Source organism: Peromyscus californicus, unplaced genomic scaffold (genome assembly GCF_007827085.1).
Source record: "Peromyscus californicus insignis strain IS unplaced genomic scaffold, ASM782708v3 Scaffold_11__1_contigs__length_118956290, whole genome shotgun sequence".
Classification (NCBI taxonomy): domain Eukaryota; kingdom Metazoa; phylum Chordata; class Mammalia; order Rodentia; family Cricetidae; genus Peromyscus; species Peromyscus californicus.
In genome coordinates, this window is record NW_026294402.1 from 107,934,714 (window position 1) to 107,959,180 (window position 24,467).

At 45.8% G+C, this 24,467-nt stretch overlaps 1 protein-coding gene and 1 long non-coding RNA gene across 4 annotated transcripts in view; both read right to left on the reverse strand.

Annotated features, from left to right (window-relative positions):
* Positions 1 to 753: 753 nt before the first annotated feature.
* LOC128100490 (uncharacterized) lies at positions 754 to 14,634 on the reverse strand. Of its 2 annotated transcripts, none has more exons than XR_008214815.1 (3): positions 12,088 to 14,634; positions 11,022 to 11,402; positions 754 to 7,671 (listed from the first exon to the last, which is right to left on the reverse strand). It is a non-coding gene; the product is annotated as an uncharacterized LOC128100490 (long non-coding RNA). The 2 variants fall into 2 exon arrangements; XR_008214814.1 differs by lacking the exon at positions 12,088 to 14,634 and adding an exon at positions 11,854 to 12,051.
* A 6,312-nt stretch (positions 14,635 to 20,946) lies between these two features.
* The window catches only part of Pdcd6ip (programmed cell death 6 interacting protein), a 60,100-nt gene continuing 56,579 nt past the window's right edge, over positions 20,947 to 24,467 (reverse strand). For both annotated transcript variants that reach the window (XM_052722673.1, XM_052722666.1), the window contains exon 18: positions 20,947 to 24,380. In XM_052722673.1, coding sequence (XP_052578633.1) covers positions 24,206 to 24,380 — 175 coding nt within the window. In that variant the 3' untranslated portion in view covers positions 20,947 to 24,205. The remainder of the gene's footprint in view (positions 24,381 to 24,467) is intronic.

The window sequence follows — 24,467 nt, forward strand, 5'->3', positions numbered from 1 at the left end:
CACATGCCCAGGGAAAGATAAAACTCAGTGAAGAAAGGGTGCTCTGCAGGTCCAAGGAATCCCAGGGAACTCTGAGCAGTGAGATCAATTTTGTCAATCCTTGCTGTCATCATCAGTAGCCTACAGTGTGAACAGAACCCCGCAGCCGCTACTGAAGAGGCCAAGACGAGCAGATGGCACAGCTCCTGCCCCTTGATAGGAAAAAACTATGGAACTCATGTAGTCTGGCCTCCAAGAGGGGTGATAGAGAAGCCCCCAGATAGCAATGGGAGGTTGTCAGGGAACAGTGTTGGCTCTGTGACTGCCTCATAGTCCTGCATGTGGCATACTAGGCCCTTCTAGGTCTGAGACTTCCTCCTCCCAATTCTGCTTCCCTCACTGCTATGGGACGGTCGTTCTGTATGCTGTGAATATGTGCTCCTTCCATTGGTTAATAAAGAAGCTGCTATGAACTATGGCAAAACAGAATACAGCCAGGCAGGAAATCCAAGCAGGGGTACATGGAGAAGAAGGCAGAGTCAGAGGAGATGCTAAGAGCTGCTTGGAGAAGCAAGATGTAATGCAACACAGGTAAAGCCACAAAACACGTGGTGATACATAGATTAACAGAAATTGATTAATTTAAGTTATAAGAGCTAGTTAATGATAAGCCTGAGCCATAGGCCAAACAGTTTGTAATTAATATAAGCCTCTGTGTGTTTACTTGGGACCGAGCAGCTGTGGGACACAGGAAAACTTCTGGCTACACTTCACTCTGCATCTCACAAGCCACTAAGCAATCTCTGGTTTCCACATTCCTGAAGTGAGGGTAAAAGCACACAGACTCAAATGTCATGATAATTACCCAGGATGGTGCTTAGCATGGTGCTCAGTGCAGAGTAAGCATGCAGTAACTGTTGACTACTGTACTACTGTACTGCTGCAGTCGTCCTTGACATCACTGCCGACTTCAGAATCTAACACATGACCCTGGCTTTGGTGGCTACTTATTAGCCGAAAACCTTGGCTAGGTCATTCAACATCCCTGCGACATGTAACAGCACTGCTTCTTGTCTCTCAGGTCAGTTGTGAGGATTCAAGGAGTCAAGCAGAGAAAGCTGAACACTCAAGGACACTTTAGCTGAGTGCAGCATGACAGGATGGCCTCTGTCACAACACACAGTTCTATTTAGCACCCCTGTGGCTATTTCATCTGAGACACTCTTCTCCATCTACCAAGTATCCCTTCACATTGGGAACCTGTTCACAGCCTTTTTACCAGAAACTTCTGACACCCACACCTGCTCAAACCACCTTCTTGCCTGAGGCCTCCCCTGTCCCTGACTTCCTAGAGAACATGAGAGGATGTCCAGAAGAAGCAGAGGTCCACAGACCCAGAGCGTGCTCTGCTGTGTGGCCTGCAGATGTCCATTCCACTCCTTAATGAGCTGGCAAGAAGAGAGTTCTCATCCCAGCTTGCTCCTCCTGCCTGTAACAACAGCAAAATAGTAAACAGTACCTCTCTGCCCCATAGCACAAGGAAGGAAGGTCATGTTGGGCCTGTGTGTTAGAAAATACTCCAGCAGTACCATCCTACAGTGGACCTAGGGTAGACCTAGGTTGGACCTCTTGTACATGCCATTCACTTGAGGTAACAAGCAGAGTCCAAGCAGGCACCATCCCCCCCACGTTGACACTTCAGAGCTTGGCACAAGCAATATCTTCCTGCCTCTTACCCAAATAGCGATAATCTCTTTTAGGCCATTAATTCAAAGTGCTGGCATCACACAGATCCTAGGAGGTACTCACCATCTCAGATACACCTACTATTAACAGAGAAAATGAGCAAGGAAGAGGCTGAAAAAAAAACTTATACAAGGGACTGGGGAAATAACCAGTAAAGTGCTTGCCATGAAATCTTGAGAACCTGAGTTCTCATCCTCGTGACTCCTATAAAGTCTGTACTTTTACATCCCTGCAAAACTGAGGACTAGGGAGGCAGAGGTAGGTGGATCCCTGGAGTTTTATGGTCAGTCAGTCTAAGTAATTGGCAAACTCTCGATTCAGTGAGAAACCCTGTCTCAAAACATATGGTGGAGAGCAATCACGGAAAATACCTGAGGTCAATGTCTGGCCTCCACTGGCTGGTGCATACATGTGAATGTACATCCACAGGCACATGTGTACATATACATACACACACACACACACGTAGATGTAACCAACCTTCTTATTAAATAAGAAACACAGAACCAATGCAAAGAAGAAAGCCAAGAGGTCAGAGCTAAGAGCTAAAACCTTACCCTTCCTCCTGCGGTGGTCCTACCTCTCCGAACCAGAGCTACCCCTGTGTTAAAGTCTTTATATAGAGTTCCTGTCCTGCCTTCTCATTGGTTGTAAACCCAACCACATGACTGCCTCCTCACGGCCTGTCTGTATAGGCCTCCAGGTTTTCCATGATTGGTATTAAGATTAAAGGCATGTGTATCCAATAATGGCTGTATCCCTGAACACACAGAGACTTGCCCAGCTCTGCCTACCAAGTGTTGAGATTACAAGAGTACACCACCACTGCCCTGTTTTCCTATGGCTTGCTAATAGCTCTGACCCCCAGGCAACTTTATTTATTAACCTACAAATAACATTTTAATACAAATAAAATATCACCACACACACACACACACACACACACACACACACATACACCAAAAAACTTACACAAGGTGCTGGAGACGTAGCTCAGCTGACAATCTTTAAATAGCATGTCCAAAGCCCTGTTCCCATGTTATGATCAGACCACTTTCCTGTCCAAGAATGACTTCTGTCTTAGTTAGGGTTTCTATTGCTGTGAAAACAATTATCATTGAAACTCTCATAAAGGAAAACATTTAATTGGGCCTGGCTTACAGTTTCAGAGGTTTAGTCCATATCATCATGGTGGGACATGGCATCATGCAGGCAGACATGGTGCTGGAGAAGGAGCTGAGAGTTCTACATCTGAATCCACAGGCAGCAGAAGATTGTGACACATTGGGCATGGCTTGAGCATATGAGACCTCAAAGCTCACCCGCACTGTGACACCCTTCCTCCAGCAAGGCCACACCTACTCCAACAAGGTCACATCTCCTAACAGTGCCATTCCCTATGGGACAAGCATTCAAGCACATGAGTCTATGGGGACCAGACCTATTCAAACCACCACAGCTTATTTTGGCTTGATGTCAAGATCTGCTGCCTCTAGCCAGATGCAGGACCCATGTGAGACTTCGTATGGCATGTTCTGACTAGGGATACAGCCTAGTGGGAACGCATTTACCTTGCTATCAGAGGCCTTGGGTTCAGTCCCCAACACTGGGGGTGGAGAGGGGTAGGAATAGAATTTTTGATGGGTCCTTAATATGATAGACATGTGTCTCAATGTGGGGGTTGTTGTCATTTTTTAAGACATGGTCTCTCTTCATAGCCCTAGCTGACCTGGATCTCACTATGTAGAGCAGACTAACCTCCAACTCACAGAGATCTGCTTGACTCTGTGTCCTGAGTACTGGGATTAAAGATGTATACTGCCTGAGAATAGCCATAGCAGCAGCTTGGGTTTGGCGTGAGGGAACATTTACAGGCACTGAGCGGGAAGAGTGGGAGAAAAGGTCCTTGATGTCACTGTGGCTTCTGAGTCACAGCCTGTGAAGTGTGATTGGAATTGCATAATTCATAGTAAGGATCCCTTCAGCTCCATGACTGCTGAAGTCCAGGGCTATCTGCTCTCCAGGGAGGTCGGCATTCTACCACACACACAGCTCTTCTTTATGGCCTGGGTGTAAACAACGAGGTGAAAGAAGGTGGAATACACAAGAAGGGGTTTAGTTCGGTATCCAATATTCTATTTCAATAAACATTTGTCAATCATCTGCTCCAAGAAGAAGACAGAGGCTCTTCAGTCAAACTCGCCAGTTGTTCACCAGCTGGCCCTGCTACCTGTCTCCTTGGCCCTGGACCCCCAGTGTCCCATACACCCTCATTTCTGCAATCCTGACCTACTCTGTGTCCACTGCCTCCTGGGATACTCAACACCACCTAGTTGATCTATAAAACTCCTATTTATCTCCCAGTGCCCAGGTCCCAGGTATTTTGATGATGGAGAAGGGGAAAACATCTCCAAGATGTTTCATTTGGTAGTTAACCTAGCCGCTCCCTGCTAGACTGTGACATCCCCAAGATCCACAACCATGTCCCAATATCTGCATCAACTAAGAAGTCCAATTATATAAAAAGAAAACCACTCCATAACCTGAACGGGGGAGGCAGGGCGCCCGAGTTTCCTCTCCCTTGACTAATGTGAGTCACTGTTGTTCCTTTCCAAGCAGTAGCTGCAGATAGCTCCATCCTCCCACACCAAGACCTATAGGTTAAACCAAGGAGTGTGGATAATACAAGGTACCTACCCAACAAATTGCTCCACTTTCTAAAATACTAACCCAGGATGGAGCACAAATCCATTGTAGTCAACACCATGCCCCCCCCAATCACATGCCCAAATAATTTCATAAACTCAGGTCCCTCTTTCCTCAAACACTCTGTGGTTTTCCTTTGGTGAAACAAGCTAGGAACTCAGCTCTGACTCAAGACCCAGGTCTGGTGGCCTTAGGTGGGCCATTGGCATCTGTTCCTGTCCCCACCTCAGCAGAGTAGGACTCCAACATCGTCTGTTCCTTCTCCAGACCACACTCCACTGCTGCACACCCTGCAGTGTGGTTGGAAGTTTCTCCAGTCCTGCCCAGCCTCGCGGTCCCACAGCCGCTTATAAAATAATCACTCAGAACCGTAATATTATTTACAAACTGTATGGTCTATGGTAGGCCTCTTCCTAGCTAGCTCTTATATCTTAAATTAACCCATTTCTATTAATCTATGTATTGCCATGTGGCTGTGGCATTATCGGTCTGCTGGCATCTTGCTGTTCCTTAGGCAGCAGCTGGCATCTCTCCCTCCTCTCCTTTCTTTTCTCCATATATCTACTTAGATTTCCCACCCACCTGTAAGCTGCCTTGCCATAGGCCAATGCAGCTTTATTCATCAACCAAGCAGAGCAACACATATTCACAGTGTACAGAAAGACATCCCACAGCACTGCAGTGCCCTTCACTTCCAGGGATACACAACTCCGCCCCAAGATGCCCTTCCCTGGTGCCAGGGCTACTTCTTCCTAACAGCTGATGTTCCACAACATAACCCAGGTGGATACAGAGCAGGCTGCACCAGGAGTCATCTGCAGCTAGAGTTTTCCTGCCTGGCCCACAGTCAGGGCAAATCTCTCTCACCCGCCAGTCCCACAGCCACTCAGACCCAACCAAGTAAACACAGAGACTTATATTGGTTACAAACTGTATGGCCGTGGCAGGCTTCTTGCTAACTGTTCTTACAGCTTAAATTAATCCATTTCTATAAATCTATACCTTGCCACATGGCTCGTGGCTTACCGGCATCTTCACATGCGGCTTGTCATGGTGGCGGCTGGCAGTGTCTCTCTGACTCAGCCTTCCTTCCCAGCTCTATTCTCCTCCTTGTCCCGCCTATACTTCCTGCCTGGCCACGGGTCAATCAGTGATTTATTTATTGACCAATCAGCAACACATTTGACATACAGGCCATCCCACAGCACTTCCCCTTTTCTTTTCTTAAAAAGGAAGGTTTTAACCTTTACACATCTCCAAAGTCAGCTTGGTATATTTGGGAATTTGGACGTAGTTTTTCTTACTACTTCCTGCTGGAGGGGGGTGCTGTATCTTATGGGGACACAAAGAATATTTTAGGATTATGGAATAATCCGTGAGGGTGTATCATCTGAGCCAGTCTCCTTGAAACGGTTTTGGATGTTGGATCATCTGGGCCATGGTGTCATCGGAGACCTTTCAGGGGGTCTTGGCTGGTCAAACCTGATGTATCTTAATCTGGAACAAATCCATAGCCTCTGGCTTTCTGTGGAAACAAAAACAGAGCCTCCTTTCCAAAGCAACATATCCTTACATCCAAATTTTGAAGTCAAGGTACCTTTAAAATATACATTTTGGCATAACTCAACAGCTTTTGCAATCAAATGTTTTTCTTCAGTTACGAATATCAAAGAGAACATAATCCAGATTCTCTGTGTGGTAGCCATCTTTACGTGGCTTATTTTTTTATATTAGCTTGAGCCTATTGTTTTAAACTTCAGCCTTCTAAGCCTGAAAGGGCACTGGCGCTGCTGGCTCTGCCCACTTCAGCTTCCCAACATGGCGGTGATACGTTTTCCGCCAGCTCTGGGAGCCATCAACTCTCAGAAATAGTGGGTCTATGCTTCTATCAAAGCAGCGTGTAGCCCAGAAACCTCTTTTTTCTTTTGTTTTGTACTAGCAAAGGCTAAATCCACCACACAGCTTAATGTGCCACTTGCAGAGGCCTCATTCCCGCCATACTGCAGGTCGAGCATGCACGCATGCTAGGAACCCGCCAGTAGCTCAAACCGGCAGCTGCCGCTCATTTGAGAGAGACAATTAGGAAGCTGTTTTTAGCTCCATTTTAGAATCTTTTTTCTCAGTTTTTAGGTGGAAACTCTTGCCCCACGTTGGGCACCATTTGTAGCTAGAGTTTTCCTGCCTGGCCCACAGTCAGGGCAAATCTCTCTCACCCGCCAGTCCCACAGCCACTCAGACCCAACCAAGTAAACACAGAGACTTATATTGGTTACAAACTGTATGGCCTTGGAAGGCTTCTTGCTAACTGTTCTTACAGCTTAAATTAATCCATTCCCAAAAATCTATACCTTGCCACATGGCTCATGGCTTACCGGCATCTTCACATGCGGCTTGTCATGGTGGCGGCTGGCAGTGTCTCTCTGACTCAGCCTTCCTTCCCAGCTCTATTCTCCTCCTTGTCCTGCCTATACTTCCTGCCTGGCCACGGGCCAATCAGTGATTTATTTATTGACCAATCAGCAACACATTTGACATACAGACCATCCCACAGCAGTCATCTGAGACATCACAAAGCAAAGCCTCCCTGCACATCTCTGAGGATCTCAACCAAGCACCACGTGGTTCGTAATTTTCCCTCCTCCCCAGCCTGCATCCCACACAGAGCCCCAGGACAGGAAAGGAAGTCACTCTTGGTCAGCACTTCATGTGGCTTCCTCATTTTTGCCTTCCGTGCTGTTTTTAAATTTGCAAAGTCGTCATGACATTGCTCCACTTCTGAGACCACTTCTGAGGCTCCAGCATCTCCCCTGGTGGCGCTTGCCTGTTTATTGCAAGCAGAGGACCGCAACCTCAGGCCCTTAATGGGAACACAAGTTAATGAGTGGGCACCAGCAAGAGGAGCATCCACTAGAGGGAAGAAAGGAAGAGTCCTGAGGCTTAAACGTCCGTAAAACATCTGCAAACAGGACTGGGGAGGGCTGCTGGGAGCGTCTGGTTCTGTTTAACACGCAGTTAGCCTTTGAGAACGCTGCTTGCTAGAGACAATGGCCCATGTATGGACCTTTCATCCATTTCTCAGCCTCAAAGGCTGACTGCCTTTTGTCACAGCTCATGCTCCAACAATGCACCATCTCCAAGGACAGGAACTGCGGTGGGCCCCTCTCTTCAAAGGCATTCTGGAAGAAACTGCGGCTTTTCTCACCAAGGAAAATGTGATCCTTTTTTTCTCAGCTCTACCAACTGTGAAGCAAAAAAAAAAAAAAAAGAGTGATCAAAAATAACAAAAGTGTTTAGGGTTTTGTTTTTTTTTCCCCTCTTTCATTCTTTCTCTCCCTTTCCTTTCTGTCTCCAAAATGGTTCCTGAGCTGGCAAGGGCAGTACAAACAGTACTGACTCTTCAAAGATTCATAGAGAAACTGCATGCCCCTCTCCGTGTCCCCAGTGTTCTGTGGCTCAGCCCCCACCCCAACACCACCCTTGTCAGCAAGGAAACCAGGTCACCCATCGGATACAGGACAAACCACCCAACCTGGCTGTCTGAAAAGGGGAAGAAACAGCTGTCTCTGGCATCCCCTCTTCCATGAGAGAAGGAGGTGGAAACGTAACGAAACGACCTTTGTCTCCAACAAAAATTAATTCCCCCAGGAAGGGTTGTAAACCAGAAGCCACTTCGAAACGGTTTAAGAAACATGAGACCTGAAGATGAACCTCAATTTTGTCACCTGTAAAGTGAGGTTCTTGTACCTGACCCCACATCAAAGGCGTGCTGTAAGAATACGTGGAAAATGTCTTTAAAATGTCTGTGGTTTCTCAGAGTGGGGAGAAAGAGTATGAGACGAGGTTATAAAAGAAAGAAAGCATAAGGGCTGAAGAGACAGGTCAGCAGTTAAGGGTGCTTGGTCTTGCAGAGGACCCGGGTTTGAGTCCCAACACCCACATGGCTGTTCATAGTTCCAGTTCCAGGAGGTCTAGCGCCTTCCCTGGGCACCAGGAACATACACGGTGCACATACTCAGGTGCAGGCAAAATGTCCACACACATAAAACAAATAGTTTGATTTTTTTTTTTTGAGACAGGATTTCTCTGTGTGACGACTGCCTTGGCTATCCTGGAACTTGGCTCTATAGACTGGCCAAGTTCAGGCTGGCCTTGAACTCACAGAGATCCACCTGCCTCTGCCTCCCAAGTGCTGGGATTAAAGGCCTGTGCCAACACCACCAGCAGCTAAAATTTTTAATGAAGTGTGCCAGGGTTGCAGAAATAACTCAGTGGCTGAAGTTTTCTACACGGTCATGAGTACTGGAGTTTGGATCCCCCAAAATCCACATCAATGTGGATTGGGTGTGGTGGGCTGCCTATAATTCCACCTTCACAAGGGGGAGACAGGGGATTCCCAGAGCGAGCTGGCTAGTGAGATTACCCATATCAGTGAGCTCTGGGTTTGATTGAAAAACACTGCTTCAATGAGTAAGGTGGAAGAGAGATGAAGGATGGGTCCTCAGCTTTGTGCCTTCACATGCACACACACACACACACACACACACACACACACACACACACACACACACACACACACACAGGGTGAGGTGCACACACCCACCTGCAAACATGAATACACATACACACGAAAACAGAAAATGGAAGTTGATTGATTGATTGATCAATTACTTTAGTTTAGGCATGTCCATAAGTGAATGAGACAAGTTTCTAGGCAATGAGCAGAAACTGGCACACCAGGGCCTCTAAGAAGACATCTGAGATCCTGGAGAGCCGGGTCACTTCAGCTCCTGAAGGTGACCAGTGGTGCTGGTCACAGTAAGGATGGCCTCCCCAGAACAGAGAGAAGGGCCATCTTGCCTCACCACACCGCCAGTGCCCCATCTCACACGGCCTCCCCACAGCTCCAGCAACAGCTATCCCATCCTTCTCCAGATCCCAGTCCCTCCTCCACTGATAACCCACTGGCATCCCATTGACCACATCAAGCCACCTGACCATTAATCCACCACCATCACAGGCAACAGCCACCCACCACCTCCTTCACCTCTCATGTTTTGACTTAAAATGTTCCCACCCCCAAAAGGCTCATGTGTTAAGTGCTTGATCCTTAGTTGACTGTGCTGTTTGGGGAGGTTCTGGGAAACCAAGGCACTAAAGGAACAGCCTTCTCCACACACTCCTACCACCATGAAATGTTGCCTCACCAGGCGCCCAGCATCACAGAGCCAAACATCCATGAACTGAACCTTCTGAGATAGTGAGTGAAGTGATTCCAACCCTGGAGTTATTCTAGTACCCCACCTGTACCAACGTTTCATCCTTCTGTGCACTTCATCCCACCACCTCACCTTCATCCACCATCCTCACCTTCATCCACCATCCTCACCTTCATCCACCATCCTCACCTTCATCCACCATCCTCACCTTCATCCACCATCCTCACCTTCATCCACCATCCTCACCTTCATCCACCATCCTCACCTTCATCCACCATCCTCACCTTCATCCACCATCCTCACCTTCATCCCACCATCCTCACCTTCATCCACCATCCTCACCTTCATCCACCATCCTCACCTTCATCCACCATCCTCACCTTCATCCACCATCCTCACCTTCATCCACCATCCTCACCTTCATCCACCATCCTCACCTTCATCCACCATCCTCACCTTCATCCACCATCCTCACCTTCATCCACCATCCTCACCTTCATCCACCATCCTCACCTTCATCCACCATCCTCACCTTCATCCCACCATCCTCACCTTCATCCCACCACCTCACCTTCATCCTCACCACAACCTTACCGTTATAATCCCACCCAGACCACTACCTACCTCTGCTCCCCACCCACCCTGTTCTCACTGCATTCCCCACCGTGTTGGAGAAACAGCCTCCAAGGATGTGAGATCACTGGTCTCGGAGCTGTACACCCTTTAACTTTATCATCAGAGAACCTTCAACAAGTTGGCTGGAACAACAGCAGCAATAACCGCAGCATGGTGGTGAGTGCTGAAGTCCACCAGGGCCTATTCTAAGTGCTTTGCACTGACTCAGAACCACTGTATTCAGAAAGCTGCTGTTATTTTACAGGTTGGACGTTAAAACACAAAGACTCTAAGTAACCGGCTTAAAGTTTGCAGCCAGGAGCTGTCCAGCTGGGACTTAACCTGGACCAGGCTGCTTAGGGCCTGTGCCCTTATATAATTTGTCATACTGTCATCTCACAAATCAGTCTTGGACACCTTAGGGAAGGACATCTATTAGGTTCACTGGGTTTAGGATGCCAGTGCCATCAAGTAAAGCAGGGTACAGTGGCAGTTCACACTCTTAACTACCACCATTCACCTTCACCACCTGCTCAAAGGACAAAGCTGTTTCTCATAGCCAGGCCCCATGCTGACTGTGTACACTGTGTACACAATCTATTTTCTTCACCCTCACTGTAATCTGGTGCGCTTAGTGATAGAGTTAGGTACAAAATTATTCCTGTTTTAATATATATTAGAAAACTGCGGTTCAGAGAAGAGAGGAAGTCGCCGCCTAGTAAATATGTCTCAAAGGATTCACATGCCCCCAGCACGTACCAAGCATCCTGAGAGGTCCTCTCCCGAGGCTCCAGCATCTAGGATGGAGTCTGGAAAGGCCAGCTTTCAGTATGTGAGTGAGTGTGTGAGTGAGTGAGTGAGTGCGTGCGTGAGTGAGAGAATGAAACATGGCTCATAAGTGATGCGGGGTGAGGGGACAACCAAAAGCCCTTAAGGGTCAGAGAACCAGGCAGTTGCAGGAAGGTTCCTTTCAGTGTCCTCTGCATACTCCTCTCACAGACACCAGGCTGCTTCCTCCAGTCTGACCTACTTCAGGCCATGCAGGGTTTGCAGAGCTATTCCCTTGAACAAATGACGCTGACTTGAAGAAGTGGCTGCTGCCCTCTGCAATCAGATGCTTTGAGACTTCTCTTCTTCACCCTGCAATAAAGACAGTGACCTAAGTGCTGATGTAGCCCGAGGACAAGGGAAAGTGTGAAACTGTTCCCATTAAAATCAGCCCTGGGGGCAAAGAGTAAAGCCAAGCAGAGGCCCGACTGGGTCTCAGGTTTTCAGTACAGGATCACAACCTCTGTCCACTTGGAATGTTCTCCTACCCTACCTTCAAACCAGCTCTGCCCTCCCCAACACACACACACACACACACACACACACACACACACACACACACACACACACACACACTCCTCACACTGTATTAACAGGATCCCTACAACTGTGTGCCTGTCTTGGTCAGTCCTATTCATAGCAGAATAGCAAAGTAAATATCTTCTCCACTGTGCAAGGTTTGGGATGGGGGGGTGGAGAGGGGACGTGGGGAGGAGAGAGTTGGGGAAAGGGGCACTGTGAACAATAGCTCTCATGTTCTCACCTAGCCCTGGGGCGCTCACTCTTTCATCTCTCCTTCCTGGATTCACAAGACAAGGATTCTTCATCTCCTGGTGGGGAGCCACCACAGAGCCTCATCACAGGGCTCCAATCACACTGCTAACTCTAAGGAAAACTTGAACCAATTTTAGAACAAGGGCTAAGAGGCCAGAAGAATGAAATCCCTGCCGCAAAGTCTTAAAACATAAATTGTGAAATGTCTCCATCTTGTGGTTACCTGTGAAATTGCCACTCTTATTCCACACCCTGTAGACTGTTGGATAGTGGACACCATCTCCCCCTTTGCCGTGGAGCCTCGACAATCCATCAGAATGAGTGGCATTGGCAGAAGCAGCAGGCATGAAAGGCAGGTTTGCACCTCAGAAATACTTCCGCTGTGACGGTGAGATAGCTCAGGGACTGTAGGTGCTTCCTAGGCAAGCCTGACGACCTGAGTTCAATCCCTGGGATCTGTGTAAAGGTGGAAGGAGAGAAATAATTCCACATGGTTTACTCTGACCTCCAGATGTGAGCCACTGCACATGCTCACACACGTCATGAGTACTTACTCACACACTAACAGTAGTAGCCTTAGTAAATACTTCCGCCAGCGGAGATGGCCTGATGCAGGGGAGTGACTACGAACTGAAGCCATCAACTGAGAAACACAGGAAATGCCTACTTCATTTCTTGAAATGTTTGGTTCTGCCTTTGAGGCACAGTGGACTTTGAGGCACTGTCTCCTGGTTGCTGGGTCTTCATACAGTCAACCACCATGGTGGAGGTGCCGTCCTGGACACCATAAGCCTGTCCCCTCAGCTGTGAGCCTTTCACCTCTCAAGAAGCTTGACAGCTCTAGGAATATCCCAGTATCACTATGCCAAAGAGCCACCTCCTCTGAGATCTTATCTGACTCTGAGTCACAGAGACCAGCTCCTGCTTGCACCTATGCCTGCCTACCCCTCACACAGGGAGAGGTTTCCAAAGTTTAGTGGTCATGCTTGCCTCATACATTTTAATGCAGTATTCACCTTCAAGCTTTCTTGTTCAACCTCACTCTCACTCAAAATGCAAATTCCTAGAACCTAGAATATAAGTAGTCTGCCATCACGTAATTTAGTTTGGTTAGTTTTAAGATAGTTTCCCTTTCTCCCTCTCTCCCTCCTCTCTTCCTCCCTCTCCCCCCTCTCTTTCTCTCTCCAAGACAGGGTCTCATTATATAGCCCTGGCTGTCCTGGAATTCACTGTGTAGACCAGGCTGACTTCTAACTCACAGATATCCACCTGCCTCTGCCTCCCAAGTGCTGGAATTAAATGTGTATACAAGATACAAAAGAAAAAAAAAGTTCGAGGTCAGCCTGGTCTAGAGAGGTGGGCTATCAATAATAGTCCAGGCTGATCTCAAACTTACTATCTAGTAATGCCGGATACCAGAATTCCCACAACAATCTAGCCAAAGAATGACCTTGAACTTCTCATCCTCCTGCCTCCACCTCCTGAATTTTGTGATTATAGGTACCAGCTTTATATGCTGCTGGGCATCTAACCCAGGGCTTTGTGAATACTAGGCCAGAATTCTACCAACTAACTACATCCCTGCCCTCAACCTAGAATTGTGAATGATTAAGGAGGGGGAAACATGGATGGGGGATGGATGGATGGATGGATGGATGGATGGATGGATGGATGGATGGGAGCAAAAGCCTTCCTATAAATAAACTCCAAGGAAAGAGAAATTTAGAAACTTTAGCATTTAATCATATTGAAAGCCCAGCTTCACCATATCCCAACCCCCAAACACTGTCATCGCTGGGCCACGTTTCATCCATTCCCACCAAGTGAAGCAAAGTCAATGGAGACTTCGCAAGTGGCTGTTGAGCTAAATGCTTTAAGAACCTGGAATAGCATGCTCCAAGCATGCTGAAATCACACAAAGCTCAGGCTACCTGTTTACTGTAGGAGCAGCATCACAGAAGGTTGGAAGCAACAGAAGCCCAGCTCAGCTCCTCAGAAGCCATGCAATCTTGGACAAGCTGCTCAACTCAGCTAAGCTGTGCCCTCTGTTTAGAGTGTGGTTGTGAAGTGGTGCCACCTTCATGGGGTTCCATGAAACAAAGACTCACCACAGTCACTATTATGTAAAGCACAGTGGCTACCATGGAATTAACTAAACAAAGCAGCCACTGGCTATGGAGGAAATGTGAGACCAATAGACTGTCTCAGATCACATGATACCATAGCCATATCTGAAAATGTATTGGAGAGATGTCTCAGTGGTTAAGAGCACTGGCTTCTCTTCCAGGTTCAAATCCCAGCAGGCACAGAGGGGCTCACAGCCACCTGTAACTCCAGTTCCAGGAGATCTGTCTGATACGGTCTTCTGGTCTCCTCAGGTACTGCATGCACATGGTTCACAGACATGCATACAGGCAAAACACCCATGCATATAAAACAAAAATAAAATTTAAAAAATAATAAACAAAAAAGATGGAGAACAAAGAGGAAAACACCCAGCGTTGACCTCTGGCCTGCACAGAAGCACGCAGACAAGTGGACTTGACCTCACTATGCTGCTAGTTTGATGTCAGCTTGACACAGCTATAGTCATCTGAGAGGAGAGACTCCCAATTAAGAAAATGCCTCCATAAAATCGTGTTGTAGGAGGCCGGGCGGTGGAGGTGCACGCCTTTAATCCCAGCACTTGAGAGACAGAGGCAGGTGAGGCCAACCTTGTCTACAGAGTTAGTTCTAAGACAGCCAAGGCTACACAGAGAAACCCTATCTCAAAAACAAAAACAAAAAATCATGTTATAGGCAACCCTGTAAAGGCATTTTTTAAAATTAGTGATAGATGGGGAAGTGCCCAGCCCATTGTGGGTGGTGCCATCCCTGGGCTGGTGGTCCTGGGTTCTATAAGAAAGCAGGCTGAGCAAGCCAGTAAGCAGTGCCCTTCCATGACTTCTGCATCAGCTCCTGCTTCCAGGTTCCTGCCCTGCTTGAGTTCCTGCCCTGATTTCCTTTGATGATGAACAGTGATGTGGAAGTGTAAACCAAATAAACCCTTTCCTCCCCAAGTTGCTTTGGTCACAGTGTTTCATCACAGCAATAGTAACCCTGACTAAGACACACATTCACCTACATATGCCACATAAAACACACACCAGGCCAGGCGGTGGTGGCGCACACCTTTAATCCCAGCACTCGGGAGGCAGAGGCAGGCGGATCTCTGTGAGTTCAAGGCCAGCCTGGTCTCCAAAGCGAGTTCCAGGTAAGGCACAAAGCTACACAGAGAAACCCTGTCTCGAAGAAAAAAAGATGTATCTAGACTTTTAGACTCCACTCTGAAATGTGAAGACCTTAAAAGTTGTCATTCATTTTGTTAAGATTTATTTTTATGTGTATGAGCATTTTGCCCATGTGTATGTAAGTGCATCACATGGGTGTAGTGCCCACATAAAAGGCCAGAAGAGGGCATCAGATACCCTAGAACTAGAGTTACAGACAGTTGTGAGCAGTCGCCATGTTGATGCTGAGAACTGAACCCAGGTCCTCTGCAAGAGCAGTGAGTGCTCTCAACCACTGAGCCATCTCTCCAGCCCATCACTCCATTCTTACAAGGAACAAGAGAAGCAAACTGAAAACCAACAGCTCTTTGTAGATCCATCAGAGAACTGAGCTCACTGGACAGCATCCCCCCAAAGGTCACAGACAGGTGAACACAGATATTGCTTACTGTGAGTGGACGCCACAGGAGCTAGGATCGACAAAGAAGACAAGTAACGGGTGTGGGCTGACCTGAGAGGTCAAGCTTGCTGCTCAGTCCTAGCCCCCTACACATACACACACACACACACACACACACACACACACTTTAATGACATCTACTTCCAGGATCCATTTGAGAAAAGTTTCTTCATGTGCCCAGCGGGAGGGGGTGGCCGGGGGACAGAGGCTGCCTCAGCATTCTGCTCTATCAGAGCTGACCTTACAAGGAACACATCCTATTCTAGGCCCTTCTAGCCTAGCACCTGAACTAAAAGGGAAAACAGAATAGGGAGCACTTGTTGAAGGCCATAGCTCAGGGCCACATGCTTCTTAAGACCTAGGACCTTCTCAGGACACTCTACCCACACAGTCACCTCCTATCACCAACAGCGCTCCTATATGACCATAAAGTGCTACAGCTGAAGTAATTCCCAGGTCTAATTTAAGGAACTCCTAGGGAAAGCAAAGGTGCTTTTTGAAAAATGAAGTGGCTGGAAAAATGGCTCAGTGGTTAAGAGCACATAGTGTTCTTACAGAGGACCCGGGTTCAATTCCCAGCACCCACATCAGGCAGCTCACAACTGCCTGGAACTCCAGCTTCAGGGGGCTGACAGCACTCTGAACTCCTTGGCCACAGACACATGTACATAAACATAAATAATAATTTCTTAAATGAAGTATCAAGACTTAACAGCCACAATAAGCTAAAAACACAATGGGCAAGCCAGAGGAGCACTAGCCCTGCTCCTACAGTTCTCTATGCCAGTCCCTTTAGCCAGCACATCATGTCTCTCTTCCAACAGCACATGCTAAAAGGCAAAGCATCTGAAGAGACAAAAGCAGCGATAGAACCATGTGGTGGCATTGTATTCCCCAAAATATTGTGTACCCTAATAAACTTATCTGGGGTCAGAGAACAGACGGCCACTAGATACAGATGCTAGAAAATGGTGGCACTCATGCCTTTAATCCTAGCATTCCTGAGACAGAAATCCCTCTGGATCTCTGTGAGTTCAAGGCCACATTGGAAACAGCCAAGCATGGTGACTCACGCCGTTAATCCCAGAAAGCGAGCCTTTAATCCCAGGGAGTGGTGGTAGAAGGCAGAAAGATATATAAGGCATGAGGACCAGAAACTAGAAGCATTTGGCTGGTTAAGCTTTCAGGCTTTTGAGAAACAGTTCGGCTGAGAGCCGTTCGGATATGAGGACACAGAGGCTTCCAGTCTGAGGAAACAAGACCAGCTGAGAAGTTGGCCAGGTGAGGTTAGCTGTGGCTTGTTCTGTCTCTCTGACCTTCCAGTATTCACCCCAATAACTGGCCTCAGGTTTGATTTTATTAATAAGACTCTCTAAGATTCTTGCTACAGAACCAGGCCCTATATGGTAAGGATTTGGGAAAGTTTACACTACACATTTTAAATAGCTAGTTACTATGCTGAGAGTTTGGGCAGAAAAATGGACATTGTACAAGAATGAGCCAAGTACACTGACTGGAATCCTAAGGAGACAAGAGGAAATGCTGGAAACCAAAGGCCATGTGAGAGAGATGAAGACACCTTAGGTGGGTTCACTAGCAGACTGAAACCTGGGCTGAGAAAAAGACCTCAGTGGTAGCTTGCCTAGCATGTCTGAGGCCCAGGGTTCAATTTCCAGAACCCAAAGAAAGTGCAGTAGATTGAATACAGATGGGGGAATTAAACAACCTTGCCAACCTTGAAAATACACTATAGAAAATTTCCCAAGTGGGAATGCAAAGAGAAAAAAAGAATGAAAAACTGGAACAGAATATCTAAGAACTGTGAGAGAGCTGAGGCCACGGGCACAGTGGGAACAACCTTCAAGAATAAGAGAAAAGAGCAGAAGAAATATGTGCTGGCACATGACTATAATTTCCAGCAGTGGATAGGGGGTTCATTACTGAGCAAGAGGATCAGGAGCTCGGAGCTCAAGGCCAACCTGAACTAAACGGTGAGTTTGACAAGACGGGGCTACACAAAACCCTGTCTAAATGACAGCAGTGGACTGGAAAGTTCTGAGAAGACACAAGCGCTATGGTGTTTGAATAAAAATGGCCCCCACAGGCCCATAAGGAGTGGTACTATTAGGAGGTGTGGCCTTGTTTGAGTAGGCAGGGCTCTGCTGGAGGAAGTGTGTCGCTAGGAGGTGCATTTTGAGGTCTCAAATGCTCAAGCATGGCCAGGGTGTCACTGTCACTTCCTGCTGTCTGCAGATCCAGATGTAGAACTCTCACTTCCTTCTCCAGCACCATGTCTGTCTGCATGTCACCATGTCCCACCATGATGATAATGGGCTAAATCTCTGAAACTGTAAGGAAGCTCCAAATAAATGTTTACCTTTATGAGAGTTGCCATGGCCAGGCAGTGGTGCTACATGCCTTTAATCTCAACACTCAGAGGCAAAGCAGGCAGATTGTTCTGAGTTCAAGGCCAGCCTAGTCTACAGAGCTAGTTCCAGGACAGCCACCAGGGCTACACACACACACACACACACACACACACACACACACACACACACACACACACACACACACACACGATTTCAAAAAAAAAAAAAGTTGGCATGTCCATGATGTCTCTTCACATCAGCAGAAACCATAACTATGACAAGAGCACAGATGAGGAAGCTCAGCTGTGAAAGCCTACACCTCAGTAAATTGTATTCAGACTGCAGGAAACCCAAGAGAGCTACAAAGTCCGAGGTGAGCTCCTATTACCTGCACTTCAATGAGAATTCATAGGAACTCTGCACAACTGTTCATGCAAGGAGAGAGTGCAATGAGACATTTCTTGTTGAAAAGAAACCACCCTAGCCTAGAACTCTGCATTTAGCAAAAACTATCTACCAACTGCCAATGCTGATTTAAATGTAAAACACAAACCTATAAACTCCTAGGGGACAGGAGGAGAAAATCTAGGTGACTCTGGATTTGATTTTTTTTTTTTTGATACAACAAAAGCATGATCTGAAAGAAAAAGCTCTGTAAAAAAGGTTAGTAATGTTTTTATTTCCAAGGGTTTTTTTATAATAAAGTAAAAACAATGATTTAATCTTTTTAACTTTGCTATCTATATTGTGTATTCCTATAAAACATTCATTTTAGCCAGGTGGTGGTGGTGGCGCATGCCTTTAATCCCATCACTCGGGAGGCAGAGGCAGGCGGATCTCTGTGAGTTCAAGGCCAGCCTGGTCTACAGAGTGAGTTCCAGATTAGCCAGGACTGTTTCACTGAGAAACCCTGTCTCGAAAAAACAAAAAACAAAAACACTCATTTTAAAACAAAATACTTGAAATTTGAAGAAAGTTAACAAGAGAATAAAGCAAGCCCCCAAGTGAGGGAAAAAATACAAAATATGCCTAATAATGGAATTATATCCAAAATACAGACAAAGAATCCTTAATAACTCAGTTTTAAAAATAGATAAAATCAGGGACAGATAAGATGGCTCTGCAGTTAAAACCACCAGTTGCTCTTGCAGAGGACCTGGGTTTGATTCCCAGGGCCCACACAATGGCTCACAGCATCTTTACCTCTAGTTCCAGATCTGATGCCCTCCCTCTCCTGGCCTCCATGGACAATAGGCACACATGTGGTGCACATACATGCAGGCAGGCAGGCAAAACACTCACATAAAATAACATTTTTAAAAATGGATAAAGTTTCCCAAATAAAACCTCACCAACATATTAGCAAATGAGATGATCAGCATCTTCGGTGAATTATGAATTCAAAGCAGTGATACCACACACATATTCCAATGACTAACACGCAGAAGACAGGCATACTAAATGCTGACAATGATGAGAGAAACAGAACCTATTACATATTGCTGGTGGGATACAAAATGGTAAGGAGACTTTGGAAAACGACGGCTTCTTTCAAAACAATCTATGGTCTACCCAAATGTTGCACTAAGACTTTTCACCCAGATAACACTGAAACTGTGTGGCCACACACACACACACACACACACACACAAGAATGTTTCCTCCTACGCTTCCAAGAATTGAAAGCACCCAAGATCCATCAAGAGACGAGTGGGTGGCTGGACTGTGGTGTGCCCAGGCAAATCTACACACTGTGCTATTGAGCCATGAAAAGACATGAGAAGAATACACAAAGGAGTCAGTCTCAAAAGGCTATTACATACTGTGTGTTCCAACTCTTAACTTTCTGGAAAAGGCAACACTAGACAGACAGTGTGAAAGACCAACGGTTGCCAGGAGTTGAGGCAGGAGGGGTGAGTAGTTGACACACAGGGACTTGGGGGGACTGAAAAATGTATTCTGCATGAAGCGGTAATGATGGAAACATAATATGCTTTTGGTAAAACTATCTTTTCAGACAAAAGTAGACTAATGTGAACTCTGAACTTTAGTTAATGAAATTATTTGTTCATTCAATTGGTCCATGAGCCACACTAATGCCAACTGTTCGTAGAAGCTGTATGGAGGAGCAAGGGAACTCCCTGTGCTTTCTGCCCAATTTTCTATATACATCCAATCGCTATGAAAATGAAACTCCTCAAGAAACTACAAATAAACTACCATATGACCCTCCCATACCGTTTCTGGGTATATGCTCAAGAAATCCATGCACACAAGAGATGCCTGAACTCATGCTTATTGTGGCATTTTTTACGATAGCCAAATCATGGAGTCAGCATTTGGTGCTTATCAACAGATCAACAGTTTTATTCTAACATAAAGAACAAAACTGTGTCATTTAGAGGAAAATGAACCTGGAGGTCATTTTATTAAGCAAAATAAGAGAAATATTCACATTTTTCTCTCATATGCAAAATCTAATTTCAAAAAAAAAAGAACACAAAAGAGGAAGGGAAAAAAAGCCTTGTTGCTATAAGGGGGACAAAAGGAGGTAATGGGGGGTATGATCAAACCCTGTGGTATACATGTATGAAATGCCATAATTAAATGCATTATTTTATAGTTAACATGCATTAATAAAGAGGAGGAGGGAAGATGAACACGCTTCACCCCCTCCTTCAATTAAACAAATATTGTAGCAACCTTGTTGACTTGTTCCAAAAATTAGGCCAAAAAAGTGTCTCTAGAAGAAAATGCATGTCTGAAAGAGCTGCAGTCAAATTGCTTATTTATGACCACCACAGTCCACTCCTAACAACTAAATATGAGACGGATAGCTATTAAAAACTAACAGGCTTCCTCATGCAGTCCACACCTTGGTTTGAGGGTGTGTTACTCCCCAACCCACCACTTGTCGAGGCAACTGTGGGAACTACGAAGCTGAAGGAGAAATACTTTAAATAAGAATTCATACTCCACAGAAGTAAGAATCTTTCAACTTTTATTTCTAGGATACATTCATCCGCAATCTTTTTGTTTCTTTACAATTTTCCCCCTAAGAGAAATGAATACAATAAAAATATAATCCAACTACCAGCAATGTTTGTAACCAGAAAGGAATCTAAAATCTCTGGTGTGATAATATAGGATATATTTTCTTAAAAAATATAAACTTCATACCAGAAATAAAGCCTGAATATTCTCTTTTGTTAAAAATATAATTTCCCTTCTTGCTCTTCCATTTAATTCTAAATCTGTATTTAAACCAGCAATTTTAACTCTTGCAAAGGTTTGGTCCAGCTTGTGCCCTGTTCTACAGTATCAGTCAACTAACAACTGCACAAGTCTTAGAAATGATATGCCACGGGGCTGTAGGAAGGCTGCAAGACACCCTAGTCATTGATTAAAAATTCCCATTAGCAAACTGAGGCCTGTTTACTATTTTATTATCCTGTTCATGAAATTAGGAAATGCATACAAAGGAATGTTTGCAAACTGTAAAGCTCAATGGAAAAAACAGACCTGTCTTGACTAGAAAGGTAGCTGGCTGGGACAGAGTGGGGTACAATGGTGACATCCTCATTTACACTGGGGAGCATGATTGCAAGGGTGCCAGAGTGTGGACTTGGGGTGTCTCAAGAGAGACTGGTTGCTGCGTGGTGACACGTGACTGCTTTTCCCAACTAAGAGAAAGACCAAGGAGCAGAGCAACGGCTCTCAGACTCAGATTGACACCACACCCAGTGGTCAAGCTGCCCATCTGAGGACAGGAATCCAAGCTGGATGGCTTTTCCCCACTTCTCACTGGTTTCTCAGCAAAGCTGCAGTAGCTGGCAGGTAATCCATTTCATAATAGGCTTAGGAAACCATCATAAATGGCCTGAGGGTGGGTACCTTAATTTAAGAAGGTAACAGAAAGTCTAATTATAAACACGGGGTAACATACTCAAGCCAGAGTGGAACCCTCTACCTCCAAGTAAACAGCATTGTGCATAGTAACTTCTATAGTATACTCTGAAGAGCACAGCAAACCGAGCACAGGAGTCGAGTGTGCTGGCAAAGCACCCCAGTGAGGGCTGCCATCTTGCTTTCTAGAAGGACAGCGGGCACAGACAGAGGCTTTCTATCGTCTTTGTCGAACCAGACAGACTTAGGAAGGCAAACCTAGCACTGCAGCTCAATGCCTTGCCCAGAGACCGGAGGAACATCCTGAGCAACTTCAAGGATGAGAGCCCTGGCAAGAGGGGGCGTCTTGGCAAGGGGGGCCTGCCACACAAGAGGCTTCACTAAGGAGTTGACCTAGGAGGCTACTGAGAGGGGCTGCCCCAGAGCCTGGGGGCTCCCTCCCACGCTGACCTTCCCGTGACCCTGCAGGAATAGCCCAGTGCAGTGAGGGAATGGCTGCTGGCCTGGCCCCTCCTCCCTTTGGCTCTGATACATTCACCCTTTCCTTTAGACCTCCACCCCCTTCCCCAAGAGAATATTCAGGCCATTTTTTTTTTTTTTTTTTTGTGGCTGTTTTGCATTGGTAAGGAATATAGACTAGCAATCTGGGACCTCCCTAACTCAGGGGATGTCAGTATAAGAAACTCAAGTGGGGAGAATATAGAACTTAAATGCCATTTACAGAGGACTCAAATAAACCTGTCTCATACACTGAGTAATCCAAAGCATTGAAGCTGAGCAATGATATGTTAAACTGTTAGTTTTGCCAAGGTTTAGCTGTCGGACTTTAAGCCAATGTCCATATTCCAGGTAATCAGTCATTTGTAGTGAAGTAGCACAACTTCTGTGTATTCTGCATACAACAAAATAAGGTAATTTAAAATACACATTTGTTTAAACCAATTTACTCCCTTTTACAATTGTATCTTCAGTCTTACATTTAAATATCAGCCTAAATTGTCAATGAAACCAACAGTGGACTGAGTGACAGTATCATTTAACTGAGATGATAATGCAAGAAAGGTAGCATTAAACTCAGAAAACAAACACAGATTAGAAGTCTGCTCATACACCTAACATGTTGGAAAAGCTCACACAGAGCCCCCGAGACCCTGAGCTCCCACTTGTATGGCTCCCCCTATCCAGGATGCATCTCCTCATTGTCATGGAGGCTTGTACAGCAACTGAGCGTTGTCACAGCAGACTCATGAGGACCCAGCCTATTCCAGACTCAGCATACGTCCCCAACAACTGTCCTGTTGAACTGTTCCCTGGGTTACAAAATAACCTCAGCTTTCAGGAGCCACAAAAAATTTTTAAAAATAAGAAATTGTAAAAGGAAGGGTTAAGATCCGTTCAAACATACTGTGCATTAGACATTACAGGAGAAGACCGGCTGAAACCAAGGACGAGAAAGGCACAGGGAACTTTCCACCACATCAGATGGTACTGTCAATGGCAGCTACTTATTTAAACCAGATTGTGGGTGGGGGGAAATAAATTATTACCAGAATTTGCATCACTTTCTTGGAAAATCTAACAATGAAACATTAAATATACACTTTTTAAATTTTATATTTATTTGAAGAATCTTTGGTAACAATTGTGTGTCTCCCACATTATAGGACTTTTGAAAATGAGCTTACGATTCAGCATATGAAAGATGAACTGCAGAGCTAAGCGCTGTGCTTTCCTGTTGCAACCTTGAACCTGACTGCTATCCGGCGCTGCTCATGCATTTCAACACAGTACATTTAACCCATGAACATACAAAAGAAAGGCTAATACCAGAAAGGAACCAGACAGCAATGAGAATCAATGACAAAACATAACAATGACAACTGTTCTTAAGTAATTTATTTTTAAATTATAAGATTTACAATGCCTTGATTATGCAAAATATAATAGAAATTAAACTAAATCAATAAACCAGAAGAAAAAGAAAACTTTTTCCTTGAATATCAGTACTTAAGCCATCTTTGTTCCAACCGCATCTTATAAAGTATGCTAATTTCAAATGTTTCACTTGCAGGTTTAAATTCTCATTTTCAACGTTTTATGAACTGTAATTTTTTTCAAATGCTATTATACCTAGTGTTCATACTGCAACAGCAGCAAAATCTCACGAGTGCGATCAAATGTGGAAGTGGGGCCCGGCCTTCGGCTTTTAGCCACTGACAGAAAGTATCCACGGCAACTGGTGGAGCAAAGTATGCTTGAGTGACCAGAACATGGCTTAGAACACTGACGGCAGCGCTGTCCTGTCCCTCCGGTCTGACCCGCCGGCATGTGGCAGGGTTACTGCTGTGGGTAGTAAGACTGCTGCGGGGGCTGAGGGAAGGGGTAAGTAGGCTGCTGGGGTCCTGGGTACGGAGCCTGTCCAGGGCTCTGGTGGTACACCGGTGTATACGGCATGTTGTACTGGCCATATGCGTAGGGATTGTAGCCCATGGGCATGGGCATTTGGCAATACCTGACGGTGAGAAGAGAAGAAAACACTGGGTTGGTAAGTCAAGCCCTACAGAGTGAATGTCACTATTCTAAAGTCAGTTTTCAACAA